The sequence below is a fragment of the Solanum lycopersicum genome, chromosome 11, assembly GCF_036512215.1.
Source record: "Solanum lycopersicum chromosome 11, SLM_r2.1".
Lineage (NCBI taxonomy): Eukaryota > Viridiplantae > Streptophyta > Magnoliopsida > Solanales > Solanaceae > Solanum > Solanum lycopersicum.
In genome coordinates this window covers 55716979-55729093 of record NC_090810.1, presented here as the reverse complement: position 1 = coordinate 55729093, position 12115 = coordinate 55716979, and the positions used below count along the sequence as shown (strand labels likewise).

The window sequence follows — 12115 nt, the reverse complement described above, 5'->3', positions numbered from 1 at the left end:
ACAAATTATGAATACTATGTCTCAAGAAAGATTAAATTATTGACTATAATAAACCTTATAAAAATATATATTCAAATTTTAAGGCCTCCTTTTGAATTTGGCTTTAGGCCATCGAATTACTAGAGCTGCTCCTGTTATTAAGTTATAATATCTTTATCTTTTCTTTACCAAAAAAATAAAATAAAAATCCACATAAGAACACACATGTGCACATGAAACAACAACATATATACACACACAAACTAAGAAGGGAAAGGAGAGACATTCATTTTTCTTCCTTAATTAAAAGACAAAACCTTCTACTTAACAAGTAACAACATAGTTAATCCTTAATGGCTTCTTCAAGTACTTATGGTGATCAAGAGATGATTTTCACAATGCAAAAGGCAATGGTTGCACCCTTCTTGACAAAAACATATCAACTAGTGGATGATCCAAGTAGTGATCACATTGTTTCATGGGGTGAATATGAAAACACTTTTGTTGTATGGAGACCTCCTGAGTTTGCTAAAGATCTTCTTCCCAACTACTTTAAACACAACAATTTCTCCAGCTTTGTTAGGCAACTCAATACTTATGTAAGTCTATAATGCTATACCCTCTTATCTTTTATTTTCTTTTTTGTCTCTTGATCTCTCAAACTTACCAAGAATGAAGTTATGTTTTAAGAGTTTCTTTTCTTTTTCTATCTTTTACTACTTAGTTTTATTTTTAAATTTTTTCACTCGGTGTCTATTATCCACAACGTTTCAATTAAATCTAGATTTACGAACATTGACGCTGGAGTGTTTTCTAACAAAGATGACTTTGTACCTAGCAGTGTATGAATTTGACACCTGTGGTTAAAGAAGAAGAAATGAAACTCCAACATAACCCTTTGTCAGTTTTAGTTTTGTTTTTTTCACTTGATGTCTGTTATACACGGGGTTCAATTAAATTCAAATTCGTGCACATTGACAATAAAGTGCCTCCCAACAAAAATGATTTGTACCAGAATTGCATGAACTCGAAACTTATGATTAAGGATAAATAAATACATTATCACTCTTACACAACCCATGTTTGGATTTTTACTGAAATACATTAAGGATAATGAAATACATTGCTTAATTAGTATTGCTTGAAAGGAGAATCTTAGGCTAGAAATTATCATACTTAATTTGCTTTGTTGTTTCAAATAATAGGTGAAAATTAGACCATTTAAAAAATTCAGTTAAGAATATTCCATATAATGAATGAATGAATAAATAAATAGAAGGGAATATCCAAGAAAGGATATCTCATCTACATCATGTACATATTTATTTTCTAGTTTTTCATTATATGCCTGGGTGATGAGGTATATTTTCTTACAACATAATCATTTTCTTTGGTTTATGGAAACTTTATATGGTTAAGAAGATAACAATATTTCTCTATTTTTTTTTAAATTTTTTTTTGGTGGAGTTCAACCAAAACCTAGTAGATATTAGTAATAATGATGATGGTGACAAAAAATTTCTCCAAGCACAATGATTTGCTTTCCAAAATCATTTTCTTGGGCCTACAAATATCAAGGGGAAAAGTAAGAGAAACACCTTCTAGTTGGATTTCACTAATTCAATAAGCCAAAGCACCATATGATTCTATAAAGAAGTTCTTTATATCAAAAGGATATAATACACTAGCTATTCAATTTAGTCTCAGCTGACATTTATGCATTTCAACTTTGGATATACATATATAAACACTTAATGTTGTACGAAGTTGAACAGGTAGATACATGTATTCTACGTGGTAATTTGTGTGAGACATCACGTAGGACGCTACTTGTTTAGCTTTATCTAAACTTAAGTGTCTACTTATGCATATACCTAAAGTTAGAGGACATAATTATTAGCATTGTAAGTATGTTTATGTGTTATGCCTATCGAATTTCTATATCTCATTTCTTATATTGTTTCAGGGATTTAAGAAGATAGTTCCAGAGAGATGGGAATTTGCAAATGAACATTTCAAGAAAGGACAAAAACACTTACTTTGTGAGATCCAAAGAAGAAGGAGCACACCTCAACAATTACATCATTTGACACCCTACCAAGAACACATCACAAGAAGTATCTATCACCAAGAAATACAAAACCCTAGTAGTACTGTTGATCATGATATTCTTTTAGCACTCACACAAGACAATGAAAGGCTAAGGAAAAGAAACATTGTACTATTATCTGAACTCACACGTATGAAGAATCTCTACAATGACATTATCTACTTCATTCAAAATCATGTCAAACCGGTTGAGGAAAAATCCCGTGTGTTTTTACTTAATGGAGGTCTGAATCATCATCATCGCCAAGTACATAATGAAGATCATGAAGAGCCAAAGAGTGATAAGGTAAAGTTGTTTGGAGTAAGTTTATGTGGGAAGAAGAGATTGTATCATGAAAGGATTGATCAAGAAGAATTAGAATGTTGATTAGTGAACATTTCATAATGGAGCAATAATAGTGTTAATTAACTTTAGATCAATTTGTTCTTTTTATATCTTTCTACAATTAAAACCATGATAATTAATTATGTAAAGGGGGTGTTGTATATCAATTGATGAGGAGTGTATATCCTAACACTAAATGTGAATATGAATTTTGACTTTCTAGGAAACAAAAATATAGGGAAAGACATATATCTATGAAACTTATGTTTGATAGACACAAACGTTTCATTTCAAAACTCACAAGTTATGTCGTAAAAGACATACATCAGGTATTTATATCGATAGAGACAAAGTTTCAATTTTATAACTCAAATTATGTCATAAAAAATATTATATAATTCTACACGATTTATTTTGAGTAAGACTAAAATTTTCTAAGCTAGCTTATATCTAGTGAAATTAGGTAATAGAAATAGTACACAACTTATACGCCGTACCTAATTCCTACAAAACTTATGTCTAGCGAGGCAAAAGTTCTCTATAGTTATACCTAGTGAAATTAGGTCATAGATAAGGGTGTTTTGATCCATATATATAAATATATATATTTTTATCAATTGAACAATAGAGTAAAAAATAAAGACCGTCATATTTAAGGATAAATTAAAGACCATATCAAAATAAAGACAATTGGTACAAAGAATTTATAGGTTTGTTTATGAGAGACTAATTTGTTTACCCAAAATATGGTACAAATTATATGATTACAGCACGCGTCCTAATCGAACTTTTGTTTAGGTTCTTTTAGAGCAATAAAGTATTAATTGGGCTTCATGAATTCTTTACGGAGAATTTTCGCATATAAACACTCAAAAATAACTTTATTATGTTATATGGATATAGTTTGTTAATTACAGTTTGTAGCTACATGCTAGAGGGGGGAGAGAGGTGAGTGAGATTGGGAGAGGGAGGAAATAGGCGAGTGAGAAAGCGTACTGAATAGCAAGAGACGAATTGTATATGTATATATATCGAATTGTATATGTAAATCTGTCAAATAATTGTATATATGTAACTGGTATAAATATGTATTTTTGTATATCTGGCGAGCAAGTTTAAGGAGTGAGGCGAGATTGGAAGAAGGATGAGAGAGGTGAGCGAGAGAGGGCGGAGAGTTGAAAGATTTGAATTGTATATGTATATCTATCATATAATTGTGTGTGTGTGTGTGTATATATATATACACACACACACATATAATTGATATAAATTTGTATTTGTATACTTGGCAAGCGAAATTGGGATAGTAAAGAGAGAGATTGGGAGAGAGAGGAGAGAGGAGAGCGAGAAAGGGAAGAGAAGAGACTAATTGTATTTGTATACATGTCATATAATTCTATATATGTGCATAATTTGAATTTGTATCTGTATAAAAAAAGACAAGTGACGTAATTACAACTAAAATTAAGTTGGGGCCACATAATTATTCAAACTATTGCTATATTAGCTAACTAACTAGTATATATTTGTTATAAACAATTTGTGTTATAGTGAATGTCTAATTATGTGGAGTCTTTGTAGGATATGGTTAGGAGTCCTACTTGGGGACCAAGTAAGGTTTTCCCTATAAATAAAGGGTTTTCCTTCATTGTAAATAAGATTTGTGAAAGATCTATGAATCCTAAATATACTTCAAGAGAAATAAGAAGTCTTTTCTCTTCTCCCTACTTTCTTCTTCTTCTAATTTCATATAGTTTCATAACACGTTATCAGCATTCTTAAAGAATTATGAAGAAGACGGAAAAAGTGCAAAAGAGATCTTGCATAAGTTATGCAATAAGGCTCTTATATCTTCAAGGTATGATTTATCTTTACGTTATAATTATTTATGTGACAAATCTGGAGTTACCATTTGTAGTAAGTATTTAAAGCTTTATACGTTTAATTTAAACAGATAAGAAGAGAATTCCTTAATTTATTTCAATAACTGAATAAGCACAATTTAGTGAAAGATATGTTTTAACCTTTATATGAGGTATGTGATCTATTACGCTATATTTATTAACTGCTAATGTTGATTATAATAAATCAATAATCTCAATTATGTGTGTAATTATAATGTGTGATCATATTAATGATCATCAAAAGTGATAAAATTGCAATTATTTTAAAGGCTTGAGCTTGAGCCTCATTGTGGGTAAGACGATAAATTTAAGTTTTATCGCACCAAAAGAATAAGACGATGGATTTACGTCCAATCGCACAGAGAGGGTAAGATATCAGGAGTCTTGATGCTTTGTGATGAAAGATGTTGGATTCAAGTCCCTCATTGATTTATGGCATAAGACGTTGGGTTTGAGTCTCAATGCACCATATTGATGATATTATGATGACTACGGAAAATAATGAGTTTTTGATAAAATTAGTCATGAAATATATCTCGTTAAAGCAGATCCATTCACCAAAGTGAATGTAGCAGTGCATAAATGTCTAAAAGAAGACAATTGATTAAATGATGCACATGAATATGGAATGAGGTACTACGTTATCAAAATTTGATGTACTTAGATAATTGAGTTCCATTCATGAAGAATAAGAGCCTTTGATAAAATGATAAAAATACAGATCCATTCTTTAGAGTGAATGAGGTGATAAGTCACCATGCTAGACGTGAATTTTCTTGTACTGTTTGTTAACAAGGCAAGTTATTGTGAGACCATCATAAATGAAAGTCGAGATTGAATTCCTTACGTTCTAGGAACGCATACAGATATTTGTGGACCTAGTCATCCACCTAGTGGATTGTTTAGATATTTAATGGTCTTAATAAATGTTTCTTCTATATATATGGTCTCATGTGTGCCTATTATTATCTGGCAGATGTTTGCAAAAATGTTGGCACAAATAATATGTTACATGCACAATTTTCTTCAGATTAGTTCATTTAATGATGTGATCACAACTCACCTAAAGGATGAAGTAATTGAGAAGAAATAATTACTCTTGGATTAATAAAACTGAAATTTACTCATATAATAGTAAATCAGAAATTTACTAAAGCAAAAGGCACATGATGTAGTAAATTTGGAGTTTACGAGTACAATTAATTTTATTAGTTGGCATGAATAATTTGATCATCACAAAGATGCGCATACTGAGTAATGCACATACATTTAAAAATTAGAAAATTTTTCAAGAATTCTTTACGTTGATTGTTCTCGTGATAAAGTTGATTGGATCAACTAAAGTTGGGATTGAATCCCTAAATTCTGAAAAGTATAAAAGGTGAATATGACCCCGTTCACCTATCATGTGATATGACAAAAAGATGCATCTATAAGATAATCACATGTGTTTTTGTTATCAACATGTAGATTGACATTCACAAAATTGTTTGTGCAAAAATAATTGAGTTAATAATACAATTTTAGAATATGTAATCAAAACAATTTATCTTGATAATATTGATAAATACTCAAGATGATGTGACACTAAATGTCTCAAATAGTAAAATCATTGTTTATGAAAATAAAGCTTCATATGTTGATATGAAATACGATATTGCATACAAAAGTAATTGTACGCATCAGACTGATAAATTATGATCAATTTTTTTTCAATTGATTTATGGTCGGGGACCAAATATTTTTCATCTGATTATTTTGATATGTGGTATATAATCAATGAATATACATTGATGCACAAGGATAAATTCTCCAAAAGATTGAGATATATGTTAGTTTGTCTAACATAAGGGGGAGATTCTAAGCAACACAAAAGTTGTAAATACTCCTATTGAATGTCCCTTAAGGATAAAGTCTATGACATACACGAAGCATAATAGACTAATCAATTCTAAATAAAATAATCCTTGAAAGAGGAGGAGGATCCACGAAGCATCAGACCGATAAATTATTATCAAATTTTCTTTCAATTGATTTATGGTCGGGGACCAAATATTTTTCATCTGATTATTTTGATATATGGTATATAATCAATGAATATACATTGATGCGTAAGGATAGATTCTCCAAATATTGAGATATATGTTAGTTTGTCTAACATAAGGGGGAGATTAGAAGCAACACAAAAGTTGTAAATACTCCTATTGGATGTCCCTTAAAGATTGAGTCTACGACATGCATGAAGCATGATAGACTAATCAATTCTAAATAAAATAATCTTTGAAAAAGGGAGAGGATCGAAGAATCAAAATGATCATAATAAGGAGACAATGTGCTCTTGGAGAGCCTACGACATAACACTTTATGAAACCTCATGAGAGGGGTACCTAAAAATAATGAAGTGATGAGATCTCAATAAGTTTTGTCGTGTTGTGAATCGATACTAAATGGTATATCGTTGACGATATCTTTGATACAATAACGCGCAATATTGTAAAAGATTATTAGAATATGAATTCTACATCTATTAAAGCATGCTTGTGTAGAAATAATTATCAAGTGAAAAGTGGAATGATGCATCTTGGTAAGCGTAAAGCTTATTTGACTTGCAATCTAGGCACTAGAAGATGTCATACATCTAATATTGAATGTTGTTACTTGACAAAATTAATATGAAAATATCCAATGGGTTCAAAATCTAAAGCATATACAAGTTTTTGGAAAACTTGTTTATCATCCTCATAAGGATTAAATAGATTCAAAATGCATAGAACATATACAAGTATTATTATGCAAGTTGATGACTAGAATTGAAACTCTTGGCAATAGATTATTTGCTTAAAGAAGTTGAAGTAAGGAACTTGCGAAAATCTTTGACCCTGAAGGGAAGATTTATAAAAGCAGATAGAAGAAAACATATTTCTTCAAGGTTTTTCTACACTCATAAGCTCCCAAGAAAGGTGATATCAACATGCAAGAGATCTGTTCAAGTAATATTATTGTTGATTTATTCACCAAGTCTCTACCAACTACAACTTTCAAAAAGATGGTGCACAAGCTTGGAAAACGAAGATTCTAGTCTCTGAATTGATGTTGTCACTAGGGGGAGTTAATACACGATGTACTCTTTTTTCCTCACAAGGTTTTGTCCCACTAGGTTTTCCTTGTAAGGTTCTTAATGAGACATCCATAATGCGTATTATTATATATGTGTACTCTTTTTTCTTCACTAGATTTTTTTCCCACAGAGTTTTATCTAGTAAGGTTTTAACGAGGCACATAATTGTGGAGTATATGGTTAGGAGTCCTACTTGGGGACCAAGTAAGGTTTTCCCTATAAATAAAGGGTTTTCCTTCATTGTAAATAAGATTTGTGAAAGATCTATGAATCTTAAATATACTTCAAGAGAAATAAGAAATCTTTTCTCTTCTCCCTACTTTCTTCTTCTTCTAATTTCATATAGTTTCATAATAATATTTATTTTTTCGCGTAATTTTTCCATTCTTTATCATCGGAGTTGCCATGTTTGGTAGAAATGCCAACAACAATAGTAAATGTTATTGGAGGCTCCATTTCTAAATTAGTCATCTCAAAAATTGAAAGTAATATTTTATCTTAATTTCGTTTCTTTCATTTTCAAAAGTTAATTAAAATCATTGGTTAGTTTGCAAATCTATGTTGTCGATGTTTGTGGAAACCAATTCCTTAGCTAGGCTAGGTATTAATAATTTTTTATAGCCATAATTTCTCATTCAATAAAAAGAATGTCAAAATACGCATATGTGTTGACAATATTTAATTTTTTTTGTAGTAAAAAAGAAATTTCTTTCATCCAAGCAAAGAAATATTTGAAAGAGGGTAACACATTAAGTTTGTGAAAAATAGAAAACTTGAATTAACTCTATACTCTTTGTCTTAAAGGCAAGACTTAGATCAAGAATTTAAAATAACTAATTACATTATGTCTTTAACTTATTAGATGCTCTATAACTCTGGTTTTAGAGGCAAGATTTAGACTAACAATTTTAATACAATAAGTTACGTCTCATATATAAGATTTGACACTACCACATTATATTTGATTTATCATATGCACACACTATGACTCTTGCTTAGAGCCAAGATTTAGCTCAAGGACTTCCAATGAATAAGTTGCACCACATGGATAAGAATGTTGGTTTATGAGATTATACTCTATAATTATTGGCTTAGAGTTAAGACTTATTATTAGTACAATGATTTCCAAACAACAAGTTAAGCTCCACGAAAAAAAAGAGAAAAGTAAAAAAAATAAATAAAAATGAAAGAAAATAAAGAAATAGAAAAAAAATAAAGAACACGAAAAAAATGACAAAAAAGAGAAATGAATAAAACAATAAATATAAAAGAAAAATAAACATTAAGAGACAATTGAGCATTGAAGGTTAATTTTTTTTTTTTTTTTGTGTGTGGTGGTGGTTCAAAACATTGAGACTTATTTATAATCTCACAAATATTTATGACTTATTTAAAATCATAAACTTTATATCAAGTCAAACTATGTCATATAAATTGAGACGGAGAGAAATTTTATATATATATATATATATATATATATATATATATATATAAATCAATATTAAAACAATAATTATCAGGTCATATAAAGTGTGTCTACAATTAGGAGATTTATTAAATCTAGTAAATAAAATAGATTATCGAGTATAACAAATAATGTGACTTGATTGATATATAACAATTGTTTTTGTAGTACAAATAAGTGAGTACAATAGTTTGTAGTAGTACTTTATAGACAAAGACATCATATGAAGAAAAATAAATATTGTCCTAAAATTGTACTAGTACTAATTGTAGTACAATGTGTACACCTTTTAAAGAACTATCTATATCCCCTTTATATATATAAATATATGTCTTCATTAATTCACATAAAAAGATGGGAGTTAAACAATATGTGGATGTGTTCAATAGGGTTGATTTGAGAACATATGTATGTGCATATTTTGTTTGTAACAATTTACCGTTTATAAATATGACACATATGTTCTCAGGTCGCCCCTATAGACTATTCTTCATCATTCAATTTGATAAAAGGTTACTATTGCTTGTGTTGATTCTGATAAATTATGTCTCTGTTTCAAAGTTTCTCAGATCGCCGATATTGACTCTTTCTTCATCATTTGATTTAATAAAAGGTTGTTAATGATATTATTGATTTCGATTGACCGTTTCTCTACTTATTTTTAAGGTTTTTAAAAGGTGAGCTTCATGTCAATTTTAGTAATAAAGCAAAAGGTAACTGCGATTTGATAAGAGGTCGATATTGATGATCTTGATTTTTAATGAATATTTTTTGCCTATTTATTTCGTTTCATCCTCTGTATTATGTGTATATATATATATATCTGATGAGATTTCAAATAAAATGTTTTGAATATCGAAAAGTAAATTCGAAAAGCAAATATATGGGCTAGTTAATTTGCAAAGGACCTTTATGGACTAAGGTGGACTTATATATGGGCTTAAGTCCAATAATTATTGAATTTATTCCATATTTTTATGTGAGTAGCACAAATAAATTGTATAAGTGACAATTCTATTATAAATTTATAACTCCATATTAACTAAAATAAAATTTTAAAATCCTTTGATTTTGCTACTTTTAATAAGTATTTAACAATTCCTATAAAGTATACTCTGGGAAGCAAAATACAACTAACAAAAATGAAAAATTACAGAGATAAAAGCAATATATATAATATATAAAGCTGCTTCAAGAGAACAAAAACACTTTAGTTTGCAAAAGTTAAAAATAAATAAAAAAATTGTAAGTCAACATGTTTTTTGGATTTCTATATTTTTTTCGTTTTTCTTAATAATTTAGTTCAATTATTGATTTTTAAGTATTTTATTTTTGTTAACGAAAAAATTGAATTTTATTAATACATTATACTATATTTATATTTTAGGGTAAATTTCATTAATGAAACCACATTTAAGCAAATAATGTTTCATAGCTATAGTGTATTTTATTACGCTGCATGACTATAGTTTAGTTTTGCTATGGAGTCTTAGATTTGTATGTCTCTTCTTTTTTAAAAAAAAATAAAAATAAATTATACAAATATTATTTTCTTAACAAATTGGTACATGAACGCTACATACGATAGTAGAAATTTACAGAACCTTGTGATTCACACTAATCATCTTTTAGTAAAATATTTTACCCAAAAGAGTTCTACTACGATACAAACATCAATATTTATACAAATTAATTACTATATACAAGTATATGCATATGTATAAGCATACAAATATTTTTATAAATATAGAACTATCTGTATTTGTATATAATTATAAATTGTATATCTATATGAATATATGACTTAAATATACGAATATATAAATACGCCTCAATATAGTTATGTATATATGGAATTAAATCACAATTTTGTATGTGTATAAATAATAACTACTAAATATACAAATTACTATATACATTTAGGGTTTATACGAATATCTGTGATTTTTTGTTCTTTTTGGCTTTCCTATTCAACTATTTTGATGTCGTTTGCATTAGCATTATTGATGACTTGCTTCAATACTATTAGATTATTTTTTTCTCAGATTTCAACTCATGAATATATTTTTTCTCTTCCATTTCTCTAGATTTTGCAATAGACTCTGCATTGATTTCAAAATGTTGTGTTAAACCCAAGAAAATTTTGAACGGTTATCTGCAATAGGAAAATCATGATTAGGAGGGAGAGAGTAAATTTTAAATTCAAATTGTATGTGTATGAGTGATTTTAGGAGAGAATAATGAAGAGAGGAGAGATAAAATTATGTTTGTATAAATGAGTATACAAAAGCCAGAAAGACTATTTTTGTTGGGAAAATTGTATATAATAACAAATTATTAATTTAAATTAAATTATATAAACATAGCTTGATTTACTTGTATCTATAGCAAATTGTTGCTCTTTCGCCTCTTTCCGGGTGAATCTCGCCTGTAGCCTCTCTCATCTCTCTTGCTTATATACAATCACACATGTATAAAATGCGTTTGTGTTTGTATAAAGTGAGAGAAAATTATATATATACATATATTTTCGTTCCCCTCTCCCAGATCTCGCTCGCCACTCTCACTTTATACAAACTCAAATGTATACATTGCATTTGTGTTTGTATAAAGTGAGAGAAAATGGTATATACAAATATAAATTCATATATTTTCGTCCTTTACACTTATGATTATACAAATAAGATCTTTCCTTATTCAGATTTCTTTTGTCTTTTTCGCTTTATATAAACACATATTATACAATTGATCTTTTGTATATGTATACTGAAATAAAAACGAATTGTACAATTGTTTTCTTTTATATATGTACAACAAAATATACATATTTATGTTTTTTATGAAGCACAATTATGCAAACTATAGTTATTACATAAAAATATAATTTTTATGCTTGTTATATATGAAATTGTCATTTTTGTTTCAGTATAGTGTAACTATGGATCCCATATTTAATAGCAAACATATTAAAATATAGTTACACACAATAATTAAATGAAATTATACCTTCATTAAATAATAAACTAGTAATATTTGTAGACACATAATTTTGACCAAACATAAAATTTTACACTATATTTTATTTCTTAAATATTTCTTTTATGTTTAAGTTAGATATTTTAATTTTGTCTTATTTTAATAAATTTATTTTAAAGATTTGAAAACAAAAAAATATATTTTAATCTTGATTTAATAAAAAACTAATATTTCTTAAT

General features: G+C 28.3%; 1 protein-coding gene and 1 non-coding gene across 2 annotated transcripts; both read left to right on the top strand.

Moving 5' to 3' along the window:
- The first annotated feature begins 264 nt into the window (after window positions 1–264).
- LOC101255168 (heat stress transcription factor B-4b-like) lies at window positions 265–2616 on the top strand. The gene is made up of 2 exons (XM_004251301.5): window positions 265–578; window positions 1946–2616. The coding sequence occupies exons 1-2, from the start codon at window positions 333–335 to the stop codon at window positions 2453–2455; spliced, it is 756 nt and encodes a 251-aa protein (XP_004251349.4). The 5' UTR covers window positions 265–332; the 3' UTR covers window positions 2456–2616.
- Window positions 2617–9283: 6667 nt separating this feature from the next.
- On the top strand, window positions 9284–9384 carry MIR398a (microRNA MIR398a). The gene is given in 1 exon segment (NR_161763.1): window positions 9284–9384. It is a non-coding gene; the product is annotated as a microRNA MIR398a (primary transcript).
- The last annotated feature ends 2731 nt before the right edge of the window (window positions 9385–12115 follow it).